The sequence below is a fragment of the Anomalospiza imberbis genome, unplaced genomic scaffold (genome assembly GCF_031753505.1).
Source record: "Anomalospiza imberbis isolate Cuckoo-Finch-1a 21T00152 unplaced genomic scaffold, ASM3175350v1 scaffold_61, whole genome shotgun sequence".
Taxonomy (NCBI): Eukaryota; Metazoa; Chordata; class Aves; order Passeriformes; family Viduidae; genus Anomalospiza; species Anomalospiza imberbis.
Genome location: NW_027100224.1, coordinates 355,121 through 382,302, shown reverse-complemented (window position 1 = coordinate 382,302; position 27,182 = coordinate 355,121). Strand labels below are relative to the sequence as shown.

General features: G+C 60.6%; 3 protein-coding genes across 6 annotated transcripts; 2 read left to right on the top strand and 1 right to left on the bottom strand.

The window, feature by feature from the left end:
- Positions 1-855: 855 nt before the first annotated feature.
- MCOLN1 (mucolipin TRP cation channel 1) lies at positions 856-23,753 on the bottom strand. Of its 4 annotated transcripts, XM_068178819.1 has the most exons (14): positions 23,328-23,454; positions 14,571-14,788; positions 13,630-13,797; positions 12,472-12,622; positions 11,717-11,798; positions 11,308-11,404; positions 10,583-10,682; positions 8,170-8,276; positions 6,969-7,118; positions 6,749-6,850; positions 5,820-5,942; positions 4,300-4,506; positions 2,761-2,891; positions 856-933 (listed from the first exon to the last, which is right to left on the bottom strand). In XM_068178819.1, the coding sequence occupies exons 1-14, from the start codon at positions 23,341-23,343 to the stop codon at positions 897-899; spliced, it is 1,689 nt and encodes a 562-aa protein (XP_068034920.1). In that variant the 5' UTR covers positions 23,344-23,454; the 3' UTR covers positions 856-896. The 4 variants fall into 4 exon arrangements, with proteins under 4 accessions (XP_068034920.1, XP_068034917.1, XP_068034918.1 ...); XM_068178816.1 differs by lacking the exon at positions 14,571-14,788 and having other exon boundaries at positions 23,328-23,753; XM_068178817.1 differs by lacking the exons at positions 856-933; positions 2,761-2,891; positions 4,300-4,506; positions 14,571-14,788 and adding an exon at positions 4,822-4,902 and having other exon boundaries at positions 23,328-23,753.
- LOC137467333 (zinc finger protein 420-like) lies at positions 15,578-18,224 on the top strand. Its single transcript, XM_068178822.1, has 2 exons — positions 15,578-16,009; positions 16,154-18,224. The coding sequence occupies exon 2, from the start codon at positions 16,168-16,170 to the stop codon at positions 17,833-17,835; it is 1,668 nt and encodes a 555-aa protein (XP_068034923.1). The 5' UTR covers positions 15,578-16,009; positions 16,154-16,167; the 3' UTR covers positions 17,836-18,224.
- LOC137467342 (zinc finger protein 585A-like) lies at positions 20,121-26,830 on the top strand. The gene is made up of 4 exons (XM_068178833.1): positions 20,121-20,562; positions 20,749-21,916; positions 22,160-22,232; positions 25,131-26,830. Exons 1-4 carry the CDS (start codon positions 20,121-20,123, stop codon positions 26,406-26,408), a joined length of 2,961 nt encoding a protein of 986 aa, XP_068034934.1. The 3' UTR covers positions 26,409-26,830.
- The last annotated feature ends 352 nt before the right edge of the window (positions 26,831-27,182 follow it).

Genomic DNA, 27,182 nt, shown 5'->3' with positions numbered 1-27,182 from the left:
CACCACAGACCCCTCGTGTCCCAGGTCACCTTTATTGTCCCCTTGGGGACACGAACCTGCCCCCCCCCGTCCCTGTCCCCCCGGTGTGGCCACAGCCCCATTTCGGGGTGAAAAGGGACATTTTTGGGTGCCAGCGCTGCTCCGGTGACCCTAAGGACAGGGACAAGGTCCCGAAGTGTCCCCAAAAAGAGACTTGGGGGTGTCGAGGTTCCAGATTTACCCCCCCCCAAAAAAAAAGATCATGGGGTCCCAAAGTGTCCCTAAAAACCAGATTTGGGGGTCCCAAAGTGCCCCCCAAAAATGGAATGAGACCCCAAAAATGGAAGCGACCCCCAAAGTTAATTAGGAGTCCCAAAATGTCCCCAAAAACGGCTTTTGGGGGTCCCATTTTTCCAAATTTAACCCCAAAAACGGATTTAGGGGTGCCATTTTTCCAAATTTAACCCCAAAAATGGATTTTGGGGGTCCCGGGATTCCAAATTTCACCCCAAAAATGGATTTTGGGGGTCCCATTTTTCCAAATTTAACCCCAAAAATGGATTTTGGGGGTCCCATTTTTCCAAATTTCACCCCAAAAATGGATTTTGGGGGTCCCATTTTTCTAAATTTAACCCCAAAAATGGATTTTGGGGGTCCCATTTTTCCAAATTTAACCCCAAAAATGGATTTTGGGGGTCCCGGGATTCCAAATTTAACCCCAAAAATGGATTTTTGGGGTCCCAAAGCGTCCCCAAAAGCAGATTTGGGGACCCCAAAGTCCCAATCCCCCCCCACCCCCCAAAAAATCCATCCTGGGGGTCCCAAATTTGGGGTCCCGGGCAGGTAAAAGCAGAAAATAAAATAAATTAAAAGCAGGGGGGGTTTTGGGGTGCCCCCGGTGTCCCCTCGCTGTCCCCTCAGTTCACCAGGAGCGCGTTGTCCTGCGCCGGGGCCCTGTGGGGACACAGTTTTGGGGTTTTTTAGGAGATTTTGGGGGGCAAGACCCCAGGGAAACCCCCCCCAGATCCCAAAAATTCCAGGAGGGGAGAGGGGACCCCAAAAACCCGGGAGAGATTCGATTCTGGGGTCATTTGGGGCTGGGTTTTGGGGTCATTTGGGGCTGGGTTTTGGGGTCATTTGGGGCCATTTTGGGGCTGGATTTTGGGGTCATTTCGGGCTGGGTTTTGGGGTTATTTGGGGCCCTTTTGGGACTGGATTTTGGGGTCATTTGGGGCTGGATTTTGGGGTCCTTTGGGGCTGGGTTTTGGGGTCATTTGGGGCTGGATTTTGGGGTTGGATTTTGAGGTCGTTTTGGGGTCATTTTGGGGCTGGATTTTGGGGTCATTTGGGGCCATTTTGGGGCTGGATTTTGGGGTCATTTGGGGACATTTTTGGGCTGGATTTTGGGGTCCTTTGGGGCTGGATTTTGGGGTCATTTGGGGCCATTTTGGGACTGGATTTTGGGGTCATTTGGGACGGGATTTTGGGGTCATTTGGGGCCATTTTGGGGTTGGATTTTGGGGTCGTTTTGGGGCCATTTTGGGGCTGGATTTTGGGGTCATTTGGGGCCATTTTGGGACTGGATTTTGGGGTCATTTGGGGTCATTTGGGGCTGGGTTTTGGGGTCATTTGGGGCCATTTTGGGGCTGGATTTTGGGGTCATTTGGAGCTGGGTTTTGGGGTCATTTGGGGTCATTTTGGGGTCATTTGGGGCCATTTTGGGGTTGGATTTTGGGGTCATTTAGGGCTGGATTTTGGGGTCATTTGGGGCCATTTTGGGACTGGATTTTGGGGTCATTTGGGGTCATTTTGGGGCTGGATTTTGGGGTCATTTGGGGCTGGATTTTGGGGCTGGATTTTGGGGTCCTTTGGGGCTGGGTTTTGGGGCTGGATTTTGGTGTCATTTGGGGCTGGGTTTTGGGGTCATTTTGGGGTCATTTAGGGGCCAAATTTTCGGGTCGTTTTGGGTCATTTGGGGCCGGATTTTGGAGTCATTTAGGGCGTGGATTTTGGGGTCATTTGGGGTTGGATTTTGGGATAATTTGGGATTCTCCCACCCCGCCCCCAGCTGGAATCCCCCCCCCAGGTGACACCGAGCCCAAACCACTCAGGACCCCCCTCCTTTGGGGTGACCCCAAACCCCCTCAAAACCCCCCAAAATCCCCCAAAACCCCCCAGAATGTCCAAAATGCCCAGAAATGTCCCAAAACCCCCTGAAATGTCCTAAAATCCCCCCAAAATTGTCCCCAAATCCCCTGAAATGTCCCAAAACCCCCTGAAATGTCCCAAAACCTCCCCAAAACCCCCCAAATCATCCCCAAATCCCCCAAAACTCCCAAAAATACCCCAAAAATCCCCAAATCCACCCAAAATCCGCTGAAATGTACCAAAATCCCCCCAAAACCTCCCCCAAACCTCCCCTGAAATGTCCCAGAACCCCCTGAAATGTCCCAAAATCTCCCCAAAACCCCCCAAATCATCCCCAAATCCCCTAAAACTCCCAAAAATACCCCAAAAATCCCAAAATCCACTCAAAATCCGCTGAAATGTACCAAAATCCCCCCAAACCTCCCCTGAAATGTCCCAGAACCCCCTGAAATGTCTCAAAACCTCTCAAAAATCCCCCAAAACATCCCAAAAGCCCCCAAAATTCCCCTAAAATCCCCCCAAAACCCCCCATAACCTCCCCCCAAAACGTCCCAAAGTCCCCCAGAGCATCCCAAAATGTCCCAAAAACGCCCTGAAATTTCCCAAAACGGCCCAAATCCGGGGCTGGCGGACCGGGGGCAGCAGCAGAGGGCGGGGCAGGAGGCGGAGCTGTCCCGGCGGAACTTTCCGGAGCCGGGGCTGTCCTGGCACTGCGCGATGAAGGCGTGGAGCTGGGACACCGGGGCGTCACCCTCGGACTGGTTCTGGGGACACACGGGGGACAGGTGAGGGACAGGTGAGGGACAGGTGAGGGACAGGTGAGGGACAGGAGCTGGGACACCGGGGCGTCACCCTCGGACTGGTTCTGGGGACACACGGGGGACAGGTGAGGGACAGGTGAGAGACAGGTGAGGGACAGAAGAGATAACACACCCAGGTGATGTCACACCCAGGTGATGTCACACTCAGGTGATGTCACACCCAGATGACGTCACACCCAGGTGATGTCACACCCAGGTGATGTCACACCCGGATGACGTCACACCCAGGTGATGTCACACCCAGGTGATGTCACACCCAGGTGATGTCACACCCGGATGACGTCACACCCAGGTGATGTCACACCCAGGTGATGTCACACCCAGGTGATGTCACACCCGGATGACGTCACACCCAGGTGATGTCACACCCGGGTGAGGTCACACCCAGGTGATGTCACACCCAGGTGATGTCACACCCGGATGACGTCACACCCAGGTGATGTCACACCCGGGTGATGTCACACCCAGGTGATGTCACACCCAGGTGATGTCACACCCGGATGACGTCACACCCAGGTGATGTCACACCCAGGTGATGTCACACCCAGGTGATGTCACACCCGGATGACGTCACACCCAGGTGATGTCACACCCAGGTGATGTCACACCCAGGTGATGTCACACCCGGATGACGTCACACCCAGGTGATGTCACACCCGGGTGAGGTCACACCCAGGTGATGTCACACCCAGGTGATGTCACACCCGGATGACGTCACACCCAGGTGATGTCACACCCGGGTGATGTCACACCCAGGTGATGTCACACCCAGGTGAGGTGCCACCTGTCCCGCTCACCTTGATGGTGTCGTAGGAGCCAGTGATGAGGTCACACACAGATAACACAGAGATGACATCACACAAAGGTGAGATAACACACAGGTGAGATAACAGACACAGGTGATGTCACACAGGTGAGATAACGCACCCAGGTGATGTCACACACAGATAACACAGAGATGACATCACACACAGGTGAGATAACACAACACACCCAGGTGATGTCACACAGGTGAGATAACATGCACAGGTGATGTCACACACAGGTAACACAGAGATTACGTCACACACAGGTGAGATGACACACCCAGGTGAGATAACAGACACAGGTGATGTCACACAGGTGAGGTAACACACCCAGGTGATGTCACACAGGTGAGATGACACGCGCAGGTGATGTCACACACAGATAACACAGAGATTACGTCACACACAGGTGAGATGACACACCCAGGTGATGTCACACACAGATAACACAGAGATGACGTCACACACAGGTGAGATGACACACCCAGGTGATGTCACACCCGGGTGACGTCACACCCAGGTGAGGTGCCACCTGTCCCGCTCACCTTGATGGTGTCGTAGGAGCCGGTGATGAGGGCGATGAAGAGGCTGAGCACCATGTAGATGAAGAGGGCGCTGAAGGAGTACAGGTACACCTGGCTGAAGAGCCACACCAGCGCCCCGCTGGGCCGCAGCGCCGCGAAGGTGGCAAACATGTCATCGCCATTGACCAGCGAGAAGAGACACTCGGACACCATGGACAGCGAGCGGAACTGGGGACGGGACACCTGTGTCACCTGGGGGACACCTGTCACACCTGTGTGTCACCTGTGTCACCTGGGGGTCACCTGTGTCACCTGTGTGTCACCTGGGGGTCACCTGTGTCACCTGTGTGTCACCTGGGGGTCACCTGTGTCACCCCGTGTCATCGCCATTGACCAGCAAGAAGAGACACTCGGACACCATGGACCGCGAGCGGAACTGGGGACAGGACACCTGCGTCACCTGGGGGTCACCTGTGTCACCTGGGGGTCACCTGTGTGTCACCTGTGTCACCTGTGTCACCTGTGTGTCACCTGTGTGTCACCTGTGTGTCACCTGCGTCACCCCGTGTCATCGCCATTGACCAGCGAGAAGAGACACTCGGACACCATGGACAGCGAGCGGAACTGGGGACGGGACACCTGCGTCACCTGGGGGTCACCTGTGTCACCTGTAACCCCTGTGTCACCTGTCACACCTGTGTCACCTGTGTCACACCTGTGTCACCTGTCACACCTGTGTCACACCTGTGTCACCTGTCACACCTGTGTCACACCTGTCTCCTGTCACACCTGTGTCACCTGTCACACCTGTCACACCTGTGTCACCTGTCACACCTGTGTTTCCTGTCACACCTGTGTCACACCTGTGTCACCTGTCACACCTGTGTTTCCTGTCACACCTGTGTCACACCTGTGTCACCTGTCACACCTGTGTTTCCTGTCACACCTGTGTCACCTGTCACACCTGTGTCACACCTGTCTCCTGTCACACCTGTGTCACACCTGTGTCACCTGTCACACCTGTGTCACACCTGTGTCACACCTGTGTCACACCTGTGTCACCTGTCACACCTGTGTTTCCTGTCACACCTGTGTCACACCTGTGTCACCTGTCACACCTGTCTCACCTGCATTTCATGCATGGATTTAGGGAGGCATCGAACCCCAAAACCGGGATTTGGGAATCCCCCAGCCCCAAAACCAGGATTTGAGAACATCCCAACCCCCACAACTGAAACTGGGGAATGTCGCACCCCAAAACTGAAATTCGGGAATGTTCCACCCCCAAACCCAAAATCTGGGAATCCCCCAAACCGGGAATTTGGGAATCCCCCCACCCCAAATTAGGATTTGGGGCTGCCCAGACCCACCTTGACGTGGTGTGGGCACAGCACAGAGATCTGGGAAGGAATCCAACCCCAAAACCAGGACTTGGAAAATCTCCCAACCCCAAAACTGAAATTTGGGAATCTCCCAACCCCAAACCCAAAATTTGGGAATCCCCCAACCCCAAACTGGGGTTTGGGGCCGCCCAGACCCACCTTGACGTGGTGTGGGCCCAGCACGATCCAGCCGCAGAAGCAATACCCCAAATAAATCACGGCCACGCAGCAGCAGAAGCGCATCACGTTGGGGAGCGCCACGCGCAGCGTCACAATCAGGATCTGGGGCGAAAAACGGGGAAATCAGGAAAAACGGGAATTATCCACGAGTGGGGAGGGAAAAATGGGGATTTGGGGTGGGAAAATGGGGATTTGGGGCAGGAAAATAGGATTATCCATGTGTGGGAAGATAATCACGTTGGGGGACACCACGTGTAGCGTCACGATCAGGATCTGGGGCGAAAAACGGGGAAATCAGGAAAAACGGGAATTATCCACGAGTGGGGAGGGAAAAATGGGGGTTTGGGGTGGGAAAATGGGATTATCCACGTGTGGGAAGATAATCACGTTGCGGGACGCCACGTGTAGCGTCACGATCAGGTTCTGGGGCGAAAAACGGGGAAATCGGGAAAAACGGGAATTATCCACGAGTGGGGAGGGAAAAACGGGGATTTGGGGTGGGAAAATGGCGATTTGGGGCAGGAAAATAGGATTATCCATGTGTGGGAAGACAATCACGTTGGGGGACGCCACATGTAGCGTCACGATCGGGATCTGGGGCGAAAAACGGGGAAATCGGGAAAAACGGGAATTATCCACGAGTGGGGAGGGAAAAACGGGGATTTGGGGTGGGAAAACGGGGATTTGGGGTGGGAAAATGGGGATTTGGGGCAGGAAAATGGGGATTTGGGACAGGAAAATGGGGATTTAGGGTGGGAAAATGTCCCTGTCACTCATGTTGCACTTCTGGAAGGAGGTCAGGTACCAGGTGACCCTGACCTTGTGATGTCCCTGCTCCTGTCACTGTCCCTGTCCCCCCGGGATGTCCCCTGTGCCCAGGTGACACAGGTGACACAGGTGTCACTCACGTTGTACTTCTGGAAGAAGGTCAGGTAGCGGATGACCCCGACCCACACGAGCAGCGTCGACGTCCCCAGCAGGATGCTGCACACGTCGTACCCCGAGAAGTTCTGCGGGGACACGGGGACAGTGCCACCACCGTGTCCCCAGGCCACTGTCCCCCTGGGGGCGGTGACAACGCCCCCTACCATTGTCCCCAGGGCGGCAGCGTCCCTGCCAGGGGGTGACCTTGGCCTCGATGCCGATCTTGAGCACGGTGCCCAGCACGGTGAGGAGGTCGCTGGTGACCAGCAGCAGGTACCAGCCATTGAGGAACTCCAGCCGGTCCGACAGGGACACGGCAAGGCCGCGGCGACGGCGCAGGAACCGGCTGAATTCCTGTGGGGACACCGACGCTGTCACTGTCACCTCACAGGAATTGGCTGAACTCCTGTGGGGACACCGACGCTGTCACTGTCATTGTCACCTCACAGGAACCGGCTCGACTCCTGTGGGACATTGTCACTGTCACCTCACAGGAACCGGCTGAACTCCTGTGGGGACACTGACGCTGTCACTGTCATTGTCACTGTCACCTCACAGGAACCAGCTGAACGCCTGTGGGGACACTGACATTGTCACTGTCACCTCACAGGAACCGGCTGAACTCCTGTGGGGACACTGACGCTGTCACTGTCATTGTCACTGTCACCTCACAGGAACCAGCTGAACTCCTGTGGGGACACCGACGCTGTCACTGTCACTGTCACAGGAACCGGCTGAACTCCTGTGGGACATTGTCACTGTCACGGTCATTGTCACTGTCACCTCACAGGAACCGGCTGAACTCCTGTGGGACATTGTCACTGTCACCTCACAGGAACCAGCTGAACTCCTGTGGGGACACCGACACTGTCACTGTCATCGTCACTGTCACCTCACAGGAACCGGCTGAACGCCTGTGGGGACACTGACGCTGTCACTGTCACTGTCACAGGAACCGGCTGAACTCCTGTGGGACATTGTCACTGTCACGGTCACTGTCACTGTCACCTCACAGGAACCAGCTGAACTCCTGTGGGACATTGTCACTGTCACCTCACAGGAATTGGCTGAACTCCTGTGGGGACACCAACGTTGTCACTGTCACTGTCACTGTCACCTCACAGAAACCGGCTGGACTCATGTGGGACATTGTCATTGTCATACCCCCCAAAATCCCCCAAATCCAATAAATCCCATCCCCAAAACCCCACAAATTCCCCAAACCCCACTTATCCCTTCCCCCAAACCCCACCAAACCCCATCACTGTCATCCCCCAAAATCCCCCAAACCCCATCAATCCCATCCCCCAACCCCCCCCCAAAATCCCCCAAATCCCATCAATCTCATCCCCCCAAACCCCAAAATTCCTCCAAACCCCCCCAAAATCCCCCACACCCCACCGACCCTCTGCAGGAGGAGCCCGCGGGCGATGGAGCGGGCGCAGAGCACCAGGGACAGCGAGCACACGGCTGTCACCAGCACGTCGAAGGACAGGCGCAGCGAGTTGTCACCTGCGGGGACACCCGGCGGTCACTGCCACCTCCCCCGAGGGGACAGGGGACACCTCGGGGACAGGGGACACTCCCAGGGCACAGGTGGCATCCCACGGCCTGTTGTCACCTCCCAGGGACAGGGGCACACTGTCACCTCTGCCGGGCGTGGCAGGGTGGTGGCACTCCCAGGGACACCCCCACAGCCTGTTGTCAGCCATTGTCACCTCTGCTGGGCGTGGCAGGGTGGTGGCACTCCCAGGGACACCCCCATAGCCTGTTGTCACCCATTGTCACCCGTTGTCACCTCTGCTGGGCGTGGCAGGGTGGTGGCACTCCCACGGACACCCCCACAGCCTGTTGTCACCCATTGTCACCTATTGTCACCCATTGTCACCTCTGCTGGGCGTGGCAGGGTGGTGGCACTCCCAGGGACACCCCCATAGTCTGTTGTCACCCATTGTCACCCGTTGTCACCTCTGCCGGGCGTGGCAGGGTGGTGGCACTCCCAGGGACACCCCCACGACGCATTGTCCCCCATTGTCAGCCGCTGTCACCCGTTGTCACCTCTGCCGGGTGTGGCAGGGTGGTGGCACTCCCAGGGACACCCCCACCGCCTGTTGTCACCCGTTGTCACCTCTGCTGGGCGTGGCAGGGTGGTGGCACTCCCAGGGACAACCTCACAGCCCGTTGTCACCCGTTGTCACCTCTGCTGGGCGTGGCAGGGTGGTGGCACTCCCAGGGACACCCCCACAGCCTGTTGTCACCCATTGTCACCCATTGTCACCTCTGCTGGGCGTGGCAGGGTGGTGGCACTCCCACGGACACCCCCACAGCCTGTTGTCACCCATTGTCACCCATTGTCACCCATTGTCACCTCTGCTGGGCGTGGCAGGGTGGTGGCACTCCCAGGGACACCCCCATAGCCTGTTGTCACCCATTGTCACCCATTGTCACCTCTGCTGGGCGTGGCAGGGTGGTGGCACTCCCAGGGACAACCCCACAGCCTGTTGTCACCCGTTGTCACCTCTGCTGGGCGTGGCAGGGTGGTGGCACTCCCACGGACACCCCCACAGCCTGTTGTCACCCGCTGTCACCTCTGCTGGGCGTGGCAGGGTGGTGGCACTCTCAGGGACACCCCCACCGCCTGTTGTCACCCGTTGTCACCTCCGCTGGGCGTGGCAGGGTGGTGGCACTCCCATGGACACCCCCACAGCCTGTTGTCACCCGTTGTCACCTCTGCTGGGCGTGGCAGGGTGGTGGCACTCCCAGGGACACCCCCACCGCCTGTTGTCACCCATTGTCACCCATTGTCACCCATTGTCACCTCTGCTGGGCGTGGCAGGGTGGTGGCACTCCCAGGGACACCCCCACCGCCTGTTGTCACCCATTGTCACCCGTTGTCACCTCTGCTGGGCGTGGCAGGGTGGTGGCACTCCCAGGGACATCCCCACCGCCTGTTGTCACCCGTTGTCACCTCTGCTGGGCGTGGCAGGGTGGTGGCACTCCCAGGGACACCCCCATAGCCTGTTGTCACCCACTGTCACCCATTGTCACCTCTGCTGGGCGTGGCAGGGTGGTGGCACTCCCATGGACACCCCCACAGCCTGTTGTCACCCGTTGTCACCTCTGCTGGGCGTGGCAGGGTGGTGGCACTCCCAGGGACACCCCCACAGCCTGTTGTCACCCGTTGTCACCTCTGCTGGGCGTGGCAGGGTGGTGGCACTCCCAGGGACAACCTCACAGCCCGTTGTCACCCGTTGTCACCTCTGCTGGGCGTGGCAGGGTGGTGGCACTCCCAGGGACACCCCCACAGCCTGTTGTCACCCATTGTCACCCATTGTCACCCGTTGTCACCTCTGCTGGGCGTGGCAGGGTGGTGGCACTCCCAGGGACACCCCCACAGCCTGTTGTCACCCATTGTCACCCATTGTCACCCGTTGTCACCTCTGCTGGGCGTGGCAGGGTGGTGGCACTCTCAGGGACACCCCCATAGCCTGTTGTCACCCATTGTCACCCATTGTCACCTCTGCCGGGCGTGGCAGGGTGGTGGCACTCCCAGGGACACCCCCACAGCCTGTTGTCACCCATTGTCACCCATTGTCACCCATTGTCACCTCTGCTGGGTGTGGCAGGGTGGTGGCACTCCCAGGGACAACCCCATAGCCTGTTGTCACCCATTGTCACCTCTGCCGGGTGTGGCAGGGTGGTGGCACTCCCAGAGACACCCCCACCGCCTGTTGTCACCCGTTGTCACCTCTGCTGGGCGTGGCAGGGTGGTGGCACTCCCAGGGACACCCCCACAGCCCGTTGTCACCCGCTGTCACCTGTGCCGGGCAGCGAGGGGTGGTGGCACTCCCGGATGGCCGCGTGGGTGTCCAGGCGGATCCGCACTCGCCCGCTGTGGGCACTGTTGTCAAACGTGACCTGGGGACACGGGGTGGCACCGTCACTGTCACTGTCAACGTCACTATCGTTGTCATTTTCACTGTCAGTGTCATCGTCAGCGCCGTTGTCCTTGTCACTGCCGTTGTCACTGTTACTGTCATTGCCACCGTCAACGTCGTTGTCACTATCGTTGTCGTTGTCGCGGTCTCTGTCACTGTCATTGTCAACATCGTTGTCACTGTCATTGTCACTGTTAGTGTAATTGTCACTGTCAATGCCATTGCCACTGTCACTTCATTGTCATTGTCACTGTCATAACAATCACCGGCTGCCCCCAGAGGGACAGGGGGACACTCCAGAGGGACACGAGAGGGGACATGAGTGGGACACCAGGAGGGACATGAGAGACACGAGAGGATACAAGAGGGACGCACAGGGGACACTGGGGACACTCAAGGGACACCTGGGGACACCCAGGGGTCATTGGGGGACACTTGGGAACACCCAAGGGACACTGGGGACACCCAGGGGACACTTGGAGACACTCAAGGGACAACTGGGGACACTTTGGGGTATATGGGGACACTCAGGGAACACTTGGGGACACCCAGGGGACACTTTGGGGTATTTGGGGACACTCAGGGGACACCCAGGGGACACTCACGGTGACACTGAAGGTGTAGCAGTCGGGGATCTCGTGGTTCAGCAGCGTTTGGATGTTGATGGCCTTGAGCTGGAACTCCACGGTGACATTGATCAGCCTGAGGGGACAAAAAACACCTCGGGAGGACCCAAAACCCCCAAAAAATGAAAAATTCCGCCTCAAAATCCTCCCCAAAAATACAAAAAAACAGTGAGAAAGGGAAAATTCCGCCCCAAAATCCCAAAAAATCCTGGGAAGGGGAAAATTCCACCCCAAAATCCCAAAAAAACCCACAGGAATAGGAAATTTGAGTGCCAAAATCCCAGACAGGGATTTGGGGAAAGGGAACACAAATCCCACCCGGGGATTTTTGGGATGGGAAACGGCCCCGGGTGGGATTTGGGGGAATTCTGGGGTTTTTGGGGTTTACCTGTGGAACTGGAGAGTGAAGTTGCCGTCGGTGCTGTCCAGCGCCGGCGGCCGGGGGTCCCCGGGGTGCACCCCCAGGCACTCTGTGGGGTCGGGATTGGGGTCAGGGAACACCCAAAGCCCCTGGGCTTCCCAAATCCCAAATGCGCCCGGACCATTCGGAATGCTCCAGGACCACCCCACATCCCAAACCCTCAATCCCAAACACCAAACCTCAAACCCCAAACCTCAAATCCCAAACCCTAAATCCCAAATCTCAAATACCAAACCCCAAACCCCAAATCCCAAACCCTAAATCCCAAACCTTAAATTCCAAACTCCAAATCCCAAATCACCTGAGACCATCCCAAACCCCCTAACACCATCCCAAATCCCAAATCTTAACCCGAACCCCAACTCCCAACCTCAATCTCAAATCCCAAACCCCCAAATCCCAAACCCCAACCTCCAAATCCCAACCCCAAATCCCAAACCCCAAATCCAACCCCAAAACACCAACCCCAAACCCCCAAACCCCAAACCCCCAATCCATCCCCAAACCCCAAAACCCCAAACCCAAATCCCAACTCCCAAACCCCAAAACTCAAATCCCAAACCCCAACCCCAAAATCCCAAAACCCAACTCCCAACCCCCAAACCCAAATCCCAACTCGCAAACCCCAACTCCCAAACCCCAGCTCCCAACTCCCAAAGCCCAAATCCAACCCCAAACCCCAACCCCAACTCCAAAATCCCAAATCCCAACCCCAGCCCCACCGGTGACCACGCTGGGGTCGATGTCGAAGGTGTCGTTGCCGGGGTCGATGTCCCCCCTGCGGAAGAAGCGCTGGCACAGCCGGAGCCCGGCGCCACCCTCGGTACCACCGTAGGCGTAGCGGCCCAGGGTCTCGTTGGGGACAGCCAGGTACTGCGGGGACAGGGACACGGGGCTGGAGGTGGCACCTTGATGGCCCCAAATATCTCCATGGCCCCAAACATCTCCATGGCCCTAAAACATCTCCATGGCCCTAAAACATCCCTATGACCCTAAAATGTCTCCATGGCCCAAAAACATCTCCATGGCCCAAAAACATCTCCATGACTCTAAAATACCTCCATGGCCCTAGAACATCTCCATGGCCCCAAAACATCTCCATGGCCCTAAAACATATCCCAAACCCCAAAACGTGGTGGCCAAGGGTCTCGTTGGGGGCAGCCAGGTACTGGGACATCAAGGCTGGAGGTGGCACCTCGATGGCTCCAAACATCTCCATGGCCCTAAAACGTCTCCATGGCCCCAAAACATCTCTATGGCCCCAAAACATCTCCATGGCCCCAAAACATCTCCATGGCCCCAAAACGTCTCTGTGTCCCCAAAATATGGCAGCCAAGGGTCCTGTTGGGGACAGCCCCATAATGCAGCGACAAGGACATCAGGGCTGGAGGTGACACCTTGATAGCCCCAAACATTTCCATGGCCCCAAAACATCTCCATGGCCCTAAAATGTCTCTGCGTCCCCAAAACGTGGCGGCCAAGGGTCCTGTTGGGGACAGCCCCATAATGCAGGGACAGGAACACAGGGCTAGGGGTGGCACTGGGGCACCTCAGTGTCCCCAGTCACCTCCATAGCCCTGAGGACCTCAATGTCCTCAGACCACCACCGTGTCCCCAACTCCTCCGATGTCCCCAACCCCTCCTGGTGTCCCAGTGCCACCTTCTCAAGGATGAAGGCCAGGTATTCCAGGACGTCTCGATGTCCCCAGTCCCACCTGATGTCCCCAACCCTTCCTGGTGTCCCCAGCGCTCCCAGTGTCCGCGTGCCACCTTCTCAAGGACGAAGGCCAGGTGCTCCAAATGGTCCCGATGTCCCCAACCCCTCCCGATGTCCCCAACTCCCCCAATGTCCCCAACCCCTCCTGGTGTCCCCGTGCCACCTTCTCGAGGACGAAGGCCAGGTGCTCCAGGAGGTCCCCGCGGGTGTAGATGGCATGGGTGTCATCAGTGCCATCCTCATAGCCCTTGAGGAACAGGTGCTTGAAGGCCACCGTGTTGTCCTCCTTGAAGGCCACCACCAGCTGGTTGCTCAGCCCAAACAGGATCAGCTGGGGACAAAGGCCACCACCTCTGTCACCACCTGTCCCATCACGGTGACACTGCTGTGTTTTGTCCCAAAACGGTGTCACCTCATGCTTGGGGACAAAGGCCACCATGGTCAGGGTCTGTCCCACCCTGGTGCCACCGCCGTGTTTCACCCCAAAACGGTGTCACCCCATGCTTGGGGACAAAGGCCACCGCTGCCATCAGCCCCTGTCCCACCATGGTGACGCTGCCATGCCTTGTCCCAGGACACTCCAGCGTCCCTTTCAAAGTGTCCCCATGTCCCTGTGCCCCCTCCCCACTGTCCCCATGCCCCCTCCCTGGTGTCCCCATGCCCCCATGCCCTCTCCCCACTGTCCCCATGTCCCCTCCCTGGTGTCCCCGTGCCCCCTCCCCACTGTCCCCATGTCCCCGTGCCCCCTCCCTGGTGTCCCTGTGCCCCCTCTCCAGTGTCCCCATGTCCCTGTGCCCCCTCCCCACTGTCCCCATGTCCCTGTGCCCCCTCCCCAGTGTCCCCATGTCCCTGTGCCCCCTCCCTGCCATCCCCAGTGTCCCCGCTCGCTGTCCCCACCCGCCATCCCCACTATCCCCGCTCGCCATCCCCGCTGTCCCCGCTCGCCATCCCCGCTATCCCCGCTCGCCATCCCCGCTATCCCCGCTCGCCATCCCCGCTGTCCCCACCCGCCATCCCCACTATCCCCGCTCGCCATCCCCGCTGTCCCCGCTCGCCATCCCCGCTGTCCCCGCTCGCCATCCCCGCTGTCCCCGGCGGTGTCACCTGCACGGTGACAAGGACGATCTTGGCGAGCTGCAGCGCGAGCTTCACGGGCCGCCTGCCGCGGGCCCGGTACTTGTCGCAGGGGCTCATGAAGAAATACTTGAGGCGCCGCCGCAGCTCCTCCTCCTCCTCCTCTTCCTCCTCCTGCCCCGGTAGCGGCGCCGGGGCCGCCTCGGCCGTGCCGTACCCGGGGCCGCGGCTCAGCAGCCGCTCGGTCTCTGGGGACACGCGCCGGTGTCACCTCGGTCCGGTGACCCCCCTGCTCGGTGTCACCCCCCTGCCCCGGTGTCGCCAACAACGTTAACCGCTCCGGTCCGGGCTCCCTGTCCCCGGTGTCACCGCTGTCCCCGTGTCCCCCTCCCGCCGTTCCGGTGTCCCCTCTGCTCGCTGTCCCGCCTGCCCGGTGCACGGTGTCCCCTGTACACGATAACGGCCCGGCCGGGTCTTAGGTGTCCCCTCGCCCCACCGGGATCCCGGTAATCCCTACCCCGTGTCCGTATTGTCCCGTTTCCGTATTGTCCCGTTCCCAGTCCCCATTCCCGGTCCCTGTCCCCATTCCCGTGCCCATTCCCTGTCCCCATTCCCGGTCCCTGTATGCATTCCCAGTCCCGATTCCCGGTCCCTGTCCCCATTCCCTGTCCCCAATTCCGCACCATGTCCCTATTCCCATTCCCTGTCCCCATTCCCGGTCCCCATTCCCATTCCCGGTCCCTATTCCCTGTCCCCATTCCCATTCCCTGTCCCCATTCCCATTCCCGGTCCCTATTCCCTGTCCCCATTCCCATTCCCGGTCTCCTCTCACCGGACGGCGCCGCCATCGCTCCGGCCCCGCCCCGGCCCTCACGTGACCGTGTAAACGCCACTCTGCTCCCGCCCACCAATCCCAGCGCGCGATCGCTCCCGGATTTGCATAGACACGCCCCTCGGCTTGGCCCCGCCCGCCGCCGGCTGCAGCCGCCTCCGGTTCCCAGTTCCCAGTTTGCTCCCAGTTCCCTCCCAGTGCTCCCAGTAAGAGCGCGGCTGGCAGGGAAAGCGCTCCCAGCCCCTGCCCGCTGCTCTCCCCATCGTTCCCAGTGCTCCCAGTAAGAGCGCGGCCGGCAGGGAAAGCGCTCCCAGCCCCTGCCCGCTGCTCTCCCCATCGCTCCCAGTGCTCCCAGTGTCGCTCCCAGTGCCGCGCGGGCCGGCGCCGCTTCGGAACCCGCCCGGGGCAGAGCGCGGCTGCTTTTGGGTGTCGGCACCGCCCGGGCCGGGCTGGGAGCGGAGGAGAGCGGCAGGAAGAGGAGGGACAGACGAGGAGGAAAAGGAAAGAGAAAGAGAGGAGCGGCAAGAGGAAGAGAGGGAAGAAGAGGAAGAGGAGGAGCGGGAGGAGGAGCAGCACCAACCCCGCTCAGGCCGCAGCTGCCCCGGATCCGCCGGCATCGACCCCCCGGAACCCGCAGGTGAGCGGGGAGCGGGACCTCGCCTCAAATCCATCGGGGGGAGTCTCCGAGAGGGTTTTTTGGCGGCCCCGAGCATGTTTGGATCGTGCCCTTCCCTGTGGCCCGGAGGCAAATCCCATCCTCTCCTTGTCCTTCCTCCCCCAGAGCAGGAGCTGGGGATGGAGAGCAGGGAGGACAAATCCCCGCGGCTGAACCTGGTGGAAGAGGCCGTTCTGAGCGGCCCCACGGCGCAGGAACCCAACGGGGAGGAAAAGCCACGGAGATCCCTCACGAGGAGGGGCTGCAAGCGCAGATCGCGGGGATCCGACGGGGAAAGACCCGGCCTGGGCCGGGGAGGCGGCCGGAGCTCAGAGCTGGGGGTCCATGAGCAGCTCCAGGATGGGGAGAAGCCCCACAAGTGCTCGGAATGCGGGAAGAGCTTTAGGATCAGATCCAAACTGATCATCCACCAGAGGATCCACACCGGGGAGAGACCGTACAAGTGTGAGGAGTGTGGGAAGGGCTTCAGGGAGAGCTCCAGCCTGATCATCCACCAGAGGAGCCACACCGGGGATAAGCCGTACGTTTGCGCGGAATGTGGCAAGAGCTTCAGAGGGAGAACACACCTGATCATCCACCAGAGGATCCATACCGGGGAGAAGCCCTACAAGTGTGGGGAATGTGGGAAGGGCTTCAGAGAGAGCTCCAGCCTGAGTGTCCACCAGAGGAGCCACACCGGGGAGAAGCCCTACAAGTGTGGGGAATGTGGGAAGAGCTTCAGAGGAAGCACCAGCCTGATTGTCCACCGGAGGAGCCACACCGGGGAGAGGCCCTACGAGTGTGATCAGTGCAAGAAGAGGTTTCGGGGCAGCGGTCATCTCATCGAGCACCAGCGCTTACACACAGACGAGAGGCCCTTCCGCTGCCCCGACTGCGGGAAGAGCTTCAACCGCAGCTCCACCCTCAACAGGCACCGGCGTGTCCACACCGGGGAGAGGCCCTACGAGTGTGGTAAATGCAGGAAAAGCTTTCAGACCACCTCTGATCTTCTCGTGCACCAGCGCATTCACTCAGACGAGAGGCCCTTCCGCTGCCCTGACTGCGGGAAGTGCTTCAAGCACAACTCTGCCCTCACCACGCACCGGCGCATCCACTCCAGGGAGAAACCCTACGGGTGTCCCCAGTGTGGGAACAGCTTCAGGACGACAACCAGCCTGATTGTCCACCACAGCACCCACCCGGGAGAACGGGCCTACGAGTGTGGGGAATGTGGGAAGGGCTTCAGAGGGACGACCAACCTGATTGTCCACCAGAGGGGCCACAGCGGGGAGAGGCCCTACGAGTGTGATCAGTGCAAGAAGAGGTTTCGGAGCAGCGGTCATCTCCTCGTGCACCAGCGCATTCACACAGACGAGAGGCCCTTCCGCTGCCCCGACTGCGGGAAGAGCTTCAAGGAGAACTTCACCCTCACCAGGCACCGGCGCATCCACAGCGGGGAGAGGCCCTACGAGTGTGATCAGTGCAGGAAAAGCTTTCAGACCAGCTCTTATCTTCTCATGCACCAGCGCATCCACAGTGATGAGAGACCCTTCTGCTGCCCCGACTGCGGGAAGGGCTTCAAGCTGAACTCCCACCTCACCAGGCACCAGCGCATCCACACCAGGGAGAAACCCTACGAGTGTGGGCAGTGTGGGAAGAGCTTCTCACAGAGCTGTCAGTTAACCAGCCACCAATGCAGCCAGCTCTATAACACCAGCCCTGTGAGCGCCCCGAGTGCGGGAACAGCTGCGTGCACTGCTCCAGCTCCGTCCCCCATGGGAGAATCCGCGCTGGATGATCCCCGGTGACCCCCGGTGGGCAGAGCCCCGGTGATCCGTGTTGGGAAGACACCTGCCTGGGGGCTCCGCATCCTCCTGTTTCCTCGTCGCCTGGATTTTCTTTTTGTTTCTTTTTGTACTTTCCAAACACCCCAAACTGGGTTTAAAATAAAGACCTTTAACAAGGACGGTGACATGGGGGGATCTTCCAGGGGATGAGGGGGATTCTGGCTCTGAGGGAGCTGAGGGTTCCTGGGAGGGACTTGGGGGTTGCTCAGGGCTTTGGGCACCCCAGGCCCAGCGGCTCTGGCTGCGCTGGGAGACCCTGGCGGAGGTTCTGGGGCAGCTGATCGAGAACCCCCTGCCCTGGAACTGTCCCCATGTCCCCCATCCTGGTTCCTGCTGTCAGCTGTCCAGGACTCCCCTCTCCCTGCTGTCCACTCCTTTCTCCCCGCCCATTCCTGTGTCATCGAACTCCCAGTGTCCTTCTGCTGCCATCCTAGTCCAGATCCCATTCGCCATGTCATTATCTACCCCTGTCCTATATTCTCTGTCTGGTTTCCATTACCCACTCCCATATTCCCAGTCCTGTCCCATATTCCCTGTCCCATTGCCGGTCCTATCCCTTGGTCTCGGTCCCATTCCTTTGGGCTGCCTCTCGCATGGGGCCCTGAGGGCTCCAGAGCTCGGGCTGGCTGTGCCACACGAACCCCTCAGCCCTGCTGCTGTCCTTGGCCAGCTGCAGAGAGCACAAGGCTTTGGGCATTTCTCAGAGGCCCCCAGCTGGCCAGAGCAGCCCCTCCTGCCAGCACCCGCTGTGCCTCAGAGCCCTCCCTCATGCTGGGGCCGTGGAGGGGACATGGGCCTGGAGGAGGCTCCTGCTCCTGAGACAGGAGCAAGGCTGCAGCTCCCGGCTTTGGGCCCCGGGCCGCAGCAGCCCAGGGGAGGCGCAGCTGCAGAGCTCACAGCCCCTCCTGGGTTCCACCTGGACACTCTGGAACACGAACCCCCATCCCATATTCTCTCTGCTGTTGCCGTTTCCATGTTCCCTGTCCCTTTGCCATTTTCCCATTCCCGGTCGCTGTCCCCATTCCCGCTCGCTGTACCCATTTCCGTTCATATACAAAATAACTGTCCCCATTCCCATTCCCGCTCCCTGTCCCCATTCCTTGTCTCCATTCCCTGTCCCCATTACCGGTCCCATTCCCGCTCCTTGTATCCATTCCCTGTCCCCATTCCCTGTCCCTATTCCCGGTCCCCATTCCCGCTCCCTGTCCCCATTCCCATTCCCTGTCCCCATTCCCATTCCCGGTCCCTATTCCCTGTCCCCATTCCCATTCCCGGTCCCTATTCCCTGTCCCCATTCCCATTCCCTGTCCCCATTCCCATTCCCGGTCCCTATTCCCATTCCCTGTCCCCATTCCCATTCCCGGTCCCTATTCCCTGTCCCCATTCCCATTCCCTGTCCCCATTCCCATTCCCGGTCCCTATTCCCTGTCCCCATTCCCATTCCCGGTCTCCTCTCACCGGACGGCGCCGCCATCGCTCCGGCCCCGCCCCGGCCCTCACGTGACCCAGCGAACCCCGCGATTCTCCCGCCCACCAATCCCAGCGCGCGATCGCTTCCTGATTTGCATAGACACGCCCCTCGGCTTGGCCCCGCCCGCCGCCGGCTGCAGCCGCCTCCGGTTCCCAGTTCCCAGTTTGCTCCCAGTTCCCTCCCAGTGCTCCCAGTAAGAGCGCGGCTGGCAGGGAAAGCGCTCCCAGCCCCTGCCCGCTGCTCTCCCCATCGTTCCCAGTGCTCCCAGTAAGAGCGCGGCTGGCAGGGAAAGCGCTCCCAGCCCCTGCCCGCTGCTCTCCCCATCGTTCCCAGTGCTCCCAGTAAGAGCGCGGCTGGCAGGGAAAGCGCTCCCAGCCCCTGCCCGCTGCTCTCCCCATCGTTCCCAGTGCTCCCAGTGTCGCTCCCAGTGCCGCGCGGGCCGGCGCCGCTTCGGAACCCGCCCGGGGCAGAGCGCGGCTGCTTTTGGGTGTCGGCACCGCCCGGGCCGGGCTGGGAGCGGAGGAGAGCGGCAGGAAGAGGAGGGACAGACGAGGAGGAAAAGGAAAGAGAAAGAGAGGAGCGGCAAGAGGAAGAGGAGGAGCGGGAAGAGGAAGAGGAGGAGCAGCCCCATCCCCACGCGGTTCCCCCGCTCAGGCCGCAGCTGCCCCGGATCCGCCGGCATCGACCCCCCGGAACCCGCAGGTGAGCGGGGAGCGGGAGCTCGCCCCAAATCCATCGCGGGGGTCTCCGGGAGAGTTTTTTGGCGGCCCACGGGATGTTGGAATCCTGCAGGACCCCAAAGCCGAGCCGGAATTGCCCCTGGAGGGATCTTGGCGGGTCCCAGGTGGCGATCGCCCGGTACGGGCGGGCACAGGGGCGATCCCGGCTTTGGGGATCCCCGGGAGAGCCGGCGCGGAAGGCGGGAGCCCCGGAGCGGGGAGAGCGCCGAGAGGCGATCCCGGAGCCCGGGGACCCCCGGCAGGCTGGAGGGGTGGGGGAGGCCGGGGATGAGCGGGTTCCGGGCCCCCCGAGGCTGGAAGGGGCGCTGACATCTCCAGCTGCACTCGGGCAGCGGCACCATCAAAGCCAACGCGCTCAGCCCTCGTTCTCCCCCAAAGCAGCACTTCCCGTTCCCAAACCTCGCCCGATGCAGCAGCAGCAGCAGGAGGAGGAGGAGGCCGCGAGGAAGAGGAAGATGGCCCTGGAGCCCCAGGCAGGTGAGGAGGAGGTCAGTGCCCCTTTCCCGCTCTCTCCTGCTCCATCTCCCAGCCCAGCGCGGCCCCCAGCTGCAGGACAGCCCTGCTGCCCGCGCCGTCCTGCCGGGGACGCGCTGGGGGGATCTCCTTGCCCTTCCCTGTGGCCCGGAGGCAAATCCCATCCTCTCCTTGTCCTTCCTCCCCCAGAGCAGGAGCTGGGGTTGGAGAGCAGGGAGGACAAATCCCCGCGGCAGAACCTGGTGGAAGAGGCCGTTCTGAGCGGCTCCACGGCGCAGGAACCCAACGGGGAGGAAAAGCCCCGGAGATCCCTCACGAGGAGGGGCTGCAAGCGCAGATCACGGGGATCCGACGGGGAAAGACCCGGCCTGGGCCGGGGAGGCGGCCGGAGCTCAGAGCTGGGGGTCCATGAGCAGCTCCAGGATGGGGAGAAGCCTTACAAGTGCTCGGAATGCGAGAAGAGCTTCAGGTGGAGATCTGGCCTGACCTACCACCGCAGAATCCACATGGGGGGAGAAATCTACAAGTGCGAGGAGTGTGGGAAGGGCTTCCGGTGCAGATACAAACTGATCATCCACCACAGGATCCACACCGGGGAGAAACCCTACAAGTGTCCCCAGTGTGGGAAGAGCTTCAGGACGATGTCCAACCTGGTCATCCACCACAGGATCCACACCGGGGAGAGGCCCTATGAGTGTGGGGAGTGTGGGAAGGGCTTCACAGAGAGCTCCAACCTGACTGTCCACCGGAGGAGCCACACCGGGGAGAGGCCCTACGAGTGTGATCAGTGCCAGAAGCAGTTTCGGAGCAGCGGTGATCTCATCGTGCACCAGCGCTCACACACAGACGAGAGGCCCTTCCGCTGCCCCGACTGCGGGAAGAGCTTCAACCGCAGCTCCACCCTCAACAGGCACCAGCGCGTCCACATTGAGGGCAGCCCCTATGAGTGTGGTGAATGCAGGAAGAGGTTTCAGAGCAGGTACCATCTCCTCAGGCACCAGCGCATTCACACAGAAGAGAGGCCCTTCTGCTGCCCCGACTGTGGGAAGGCCTTCGCGAACCTTTCCTCCCTCACCCGCCACCGCCGCATCCACACCGGGGAGAAGCCCTACGAGTGTGGGCAGTGTGGGAAGAGCTTCAGCGACAGATCCAACATGACTGTCCACCAGAGGATCCACACCAGCGAGAGGCCCTACAAGTGTGATCAGTGCAGGAAAAGCTTTCAGACCAGCTCTGGTCTTGTCAAGCACCAGCATGTTCACACAGACGAGAGGCCCTTCCGCTGCCCCGACTGCGGGAAGGGCTTCAAAAAGAACTCCGCCCTCACCAGCCACCGGTGCACCCACACCGGGGAGAAGCTGTAGAAGTGTGGGAAGAGCTTCAGCACACGCTCCAGCCTGATTGTGCACCAGAGGAGCCACAGCGAGGACAGTCCCTACGAGTGTGACCAATGCAAGAGGAGGTTTCAGACCAGCTCCGCTCTCCAGAGCCACCGGTGCACACACTCAGGGCAGAAGCCCTTCCGCTGCCCCGACTGCAAGAGGGGCTTCAAGCGCAGCTCCTACCTCGCCAAACACCGGCTCAGCCACGCTGCGGACAGGCCCCAGCCGTGTCCCCAGTGTGGGAAGATGTTCACCAGGAACTCTCTCTTGGCCAGACACCAATGGAGGCACCACTAAGGGCAGCCCTGTGAGCGCCCCGAGTGTGGGAACAGCTCCGTGCGCTGCTCCAGCTCCGTCCCCCACGGGAGGATCCACGCTGGATGATCCCCGGTGACCCCCGGTGGGCAGAGCCCCGGTGATCCGTGTTGGGAAGACACCTGCCTGGGGGCTCCGCATCCTCCTGTTTCCTCGTTGCCTGGATTTTCTTTTCGTTTCTTTTTGTACTTTCCAAACACCCCAAACTGGGTTTAAAATAAAGACCTTTAACAAGGACGGTGACATGGGGGGATCTTCCAAGGGATGAGGGGGATTCTGGCTCTGAGGGAGCTGAGGGTTCCTGGGAGGGACTTGGGGGTTGCTCGGGTCTTTGGGCACCCCAGGCCCAGCGGCTCTGGCTGCGCTGGGAGACCCTGGCGGAGGTTCTGGGGCAGCTGATCGAGAACCCCCTGCCCTGGAACTGTCCCCATGTCCCCCATCCTGGTTCCTGCTGTCAGCTGTCCAGGATTCCCCTGTCCCTGCTGTCACCCCCTGTGGCCCCCGCCTGTTCCTGTTTCTCTCCGTTCCTGGTTTCATTCTGCTCCCGTCCCAGTCCAGATCACGTTCCCAGTCTCATTCCTTGTCCCAGATTCTGTGTCTGGTTGCCTTTCCCGTATCCCCAGTCCCATACTCCCTGCCCTGCGCCCGTTCCCGTATTTCTGGTCCCACATTTTCATTTCTATATTCCCTGTCCCCATTCCCGCTCGCTGTACCAATTCCCAGTTCCTGTTCCCATTCCCTGTCCCCATTCCCGGTCTCTGTTCTCATTCCCATTACTGTCCCTATTCTCTGTCCCCATTCCCACTCCCTCTCCCCATTCCTGCTCCCTGTTCCCATTCCTACTCCCTGTCCCCATTCCCTGACCCCATTCCCTGTCCCCGTTCCCTGTCCCCATTCCCATTCCCTGTCCCCAGTTCCGCTCCCTGTCCCCATTCCCATTCCCGGTCCCCATTCCCTGTCCCCATTCCCATTCCCTGTCCCCATTCCCATTCCCGGTCCCCATTCCCTGTCCCCATTCCCATTCCCTGTCCCTATTCCCTGTCCCCATTCCCATTCCCGGTCTCCTCTCACCGGACGCCGCCGCCATCGCTCCGGCCCCGCCCCGGCCCTCACGTGACCGTGTAAACGCCACTCTGCTCCCGCCCACCAATCCCAGCGCGCGATCGCTTCCGAATTTGCATAGCCACGCCCCTCGGCTTGGCCCCGCCCGCCGCCGGCTGCAGCCGCCTCCGGTTCCCAGTTCCCAGTTTGCTCCCAGTTCCCTCCCAGTGCTCCCAGTAAGAGCGCGGCTGGCAGGGAAAGCGCTCCCAGCCCCTGCCCGCTGCTCTCCCCATCGCTCCCAGTGCTCCCAGTAAGAGCGCGGCTGGCAGGGAAAGCGCTCCCAGCCCCTGCCCGCTGCTCTCCCCATCGTTCCCAGTGCTCCCAGTAAGAGCGCGGCTGGCAGGGAAAGCGCTCCCAGCCCCTGCCCGCTGCTCTCCCCATCGCTCCCAGTGCTCCCAGTAAGAGCGCGGCTGGCAGGGAAAGCGCTCCCAGCCCCTGCCCGCTGCTCTCCCCATCGTTCCCAGTGCTCCCAGTAAGAGCGCGGCTGGCAGGGAAAGCGCTCCCAGCCCCTGCCCGCTGCTCTCCCCATCGTTCCCAGTGCTCCCAGTGTCGCTCCCAGTGCCGCGCGGGCCGGCGCCGCTTCGGAACCCGCCCGGGGCAGAGCGCGGCTGCTTTTGGGTGTCGGCACCGCCCGGGCCGGGCTGGGAGCGGAGGAGAGCGGCAGGAAGAGGAGGGACAGACGAGGAGGAAAAGGAAAGAGAAAGAGAGGAGCGGCAAGAGGAAGAGGAGGAGCGGGAAGAGGAAGAGGAGGAGCAGCCCCATCCCCACGCGGTTCCCCCGCTCAGGCCGCAGCTGCCCCGGATCCGCCGGCATCGACCCCCCGGAACCCGCAGGTGAGCGGGGAGCGGGAGCTCGCCCCAAATCCATCGCGGGGGTCTCCGGGAGAGTTTTTTGGCGGCCCACGGGATGTTGGAATCCTGCAGGACCCCAAAGCCGAGCCGGAATTGCCCCTGGAGGGATCTTGGCGGGTCCCAGGTGGCGATCGCCCGGTACGGGCGGGCACAGGGGCGATCCCGGCTTTGGGGATCCCCGGGAGAGCCGGCGCGGAAGGCGGGAGCCCCGGAGCGGGGAGAGCGCCGAGAGGCGATCCCGGAGCCCGGGGACCCCCGGCAGGCTGGAGGGGTGGGGGAGGCCGGGGATGAGCGGGTTCCGGGCCCCCCGAGGCTGGAAGGGGCGCTGACTTCTCCAGCTGCACTCGGGCAGCGGCACCATCAAAGCCAACGCGCTCAGCCCTCGTTCTCCCCCAAAGCAGCATTTCCCGTTCCCAAACCTCGCCCGATGCAGCAGCAGCAGCAGCAGCAGGAGGAGGAGGAGGCCGCGAGGAAGAGGAAGATGGCCCTGGAGCCCCAGGCAGGTGAGGAGGAGGTCAGTGCCCCTTTCCCGCTCTCTCCTGCTCCATCTCCCAGCCCAGCGCGGCCCCCGGCTGCAGGACAGCCCTGCTGCCCGCGCCGTCCTGCCGGGGACGCGCTGGGGGGATCTCCTTGCCCTTCCCTGTGGCCAGGAGGCAAATCCCATCCTCTCCTTGTCCTTCCTCCCCCAGAGCAGGAGCTGGGGATGGAGAGCAGGGAGGACAAATCCCCGCGGCAGAACCTGGTGGAAGAGGCCGTTCTGAGCGGCTCCACGGCGCAGGAACCCAACGGGGAGGAAAAGCCCCGGAGATCCCTCACGAGGAGGGGCTGCAAGCGCAGATCGCGGGGATCCGACGGGGAAAGACCCGGCCTGGGCCGGGGAGGCGGTCAGAGCTCAGAGCTGGGGGTCCATGAGCAGCTCCAGGATGGGGAGAAGCCTTACAAGTGCTCGGAATGCGGGAAGAGCTTCAGATGGAGATCCGCCCTCAGCCGCCACCGCAGAGTCCACATGGTGGGAGAAGTCTACAAGTGTGAGGAGTGTGGGAAGAGCTTCAGGTGGGAAATCTCCCTGATCCGCCACTCCAATATCCACACGGGGGAACAGCTCTACAAGTGCTCGGAATGTGGGAAGAGCTTCAGGTGGAGATCCGCCCTCATCTGCCATCGCAGAATCCACACGGGGGAACGGCCGTACAAGTGTGATAAGTGTGGGAAGAGTTTCATGTTGAGCTCCACCCTGGTTGTCCACCAGAGGAGCCACACCGGGGAGAGGCCCTATGAGTGTGGGCATTGCGGGAAGAGCTTCCAGACCAGCTCCCACCTGCGCGTCCACAAGAGGAGCCACACGGGGGAGAGGCCCTACGAGTGTGATCAGTGCGAGAAGAGCTTCAGCAGGAGCTCCCAGCTGATCTACCACCTGACGACCCACAGTGGAGAGAAGCCCTACGAGTGTGATCAGTGCAAGAAGAGGTTTAAGAAAAGCTCGCTTCTCGTCCTGCACCAGTGCACGCACACAGAGGAGAGGCCGTTCCGCTGCCGCGACTGCGGGAAGGGCTTCCAGGAGAACTCCCACCTCGTCGAGCATCGGAGCATCCACATCGGGGAGTGTCCCTACGAGTGTCCCCAGTGTGGGAAGAGCTTCCCCAGGAGCTGCCAACTGATTGTCCACCAGAGGAGCCACACGGGGGAGAAAGTGTACGAGTGTGGGCAGTGCGGGAAGAGCTTCAGTGAGAACTCCAGCCTGATCAACCACCAGAGGAGCCACACCGGGCAATGGCCCTACAGGTGTGGGGAGTGCGGGAATAACTTCAGCACAAAGTCCAGCCTCAACGTCCACAAGAGGATCCACACCGGGGAGAGGCCCTTCGAGTGTGATCAGTGCAAGAAGAGGTTTGTGACCAGCTCGTCTCTCATCGTGCACAAGCGCATTCACACAGGGGAGAGGCCCTTCCAGTGCCCCAGCTGCGAGAAGAGCTTCAACCAGAAAGCCGCCCTCATCGCCCACTGGCACATCCACAGCAGGGAGAAACCCTACGAGTGTGCCCAGTGTAGGAAGAGCTTCTCACAGAGCTCTACCCTGTCCAGACACCAACGGAGGCACCATAAGGGTAGCCCTGTGAGCGCCCCGAGTGTGGGAACAGCTCCGTGCGCTGCTCCAGCTCCGTCCCCCACGGGAGGATTCGCGCTGGATGATCCCCGGTGACCCCCGGTGGGCAGAGCCCCGGTGATCCGTGTTGGGAAGACACCTGCCTGGGGGCTCCGCATCCTCCTGGCTCCCCGTGGCCTGGATTTTCTTTTCGTTTCTTTTTGTACTTTCCAAACACCCAAAACTGGGTTTAAAATAAAGACCTTTAACAAGGACAGTGACATGGGGGGATCTTCCAAGGGATGAGGGGGATTCTGGCTCTGAGGGAGCTGAGGGTTCCTGGGAGGGACTTGGGGGTTGCTCAGGGCTTTGGGCACCCCAGGCCCAGCGGCTCTGGCTGCGCTGGGAGACCCTGGCGGAGGTTCTGGGGCAGCTGATCGAGAACCCCCTGCCCTGGAACTGTCCCCATGTCCCCCGTCCTGGTTCCTGCTGGATCCCCCTCTCCCGACTGTGACGTGCTTTGCCCCCCCTCCCCATTCCCATGTCACCCCACTCCCGGTCCCGTCCTGCTCCCATCCCAGTTTGAATCCGTTTCAATCACCGGGTTGTAAGAGATCTTCAAGATCATTGAGTCCAACCCAGCCCCAACACCTCAACTTAACCCCCTGGCACCCAGTGCCACATCCAGTCTTTTTTAAAACCCATCCAGGGATGGTGTCTCCACCACCTCCCGGGGCAGAACATTCCAGAACTTCATCACTCTTTCTGTGAAAAACTTCTTCCTAATATCCAACCTCTATTTCCCCTGGTGCAGCTTGAGACTGAACTGTTGTTCTGTCAGCGGCTGCCTGGAGAAGGAGACTGTCCCCACCTGAATACAGTGTCCTTTCA

Excerpts from the sequence above, each read along its gene's own strand:
- LOC137467342 (XM_068178833.1), top strand. The coding sequence starts at position 20,121 with ATGTTGGAATCCTGCAGGACCCCAAAGCCGAGCCGGAATTGCCCCTGG. Across the intron at positions 20,563-20,748 it reads GGCCCTGGAGCCCCAGGCAG|AGCAGGAGCTGGGGTTGGAG; the intron begins GTGAGGAGGAGG and ends TTCCTCCCCCAG. Across the intron at positions 21,917-22,159 it reads TGCACCCACACCGGGGAGAA|GCCCCAGCCGTGTCCCCAGT; the intron begins GCTGTAGAAGTG and ends CGCTGCGGACAG.
- MCOLN1 (XM_068178816.1), bottom strand. The coding sequence starts at position 23,738 with ATGGGGAGAGCAGCGGGCAGGGGCTGGGAGCGCTTTCCCTGCCAGCCG. Across the intron at positions 11,799-12,471 it reads CGACCCCAGCGTGGTCACCG|AGTGCCTGGGGGTGCACCCC; the intron begins GTGGGGCTGGGG and ends CCGACCCCACAG. Across the intron at positions 7,119-8,169 it reads GCGGGCTCCTCCTGCAGAGG|GAATTCAGCCGGTTCCTGCG; the intron begins GTCGGTGGGGTG and ends GTGTCCCCACAG.
- LOC137467333 (XM_068178822.1), top strand. The coding sequence starts at position 16,168 with ATGGAGAGCAGGGAGGACAAATCCCCGCGGCTGAACCTGGTGGAAGAG.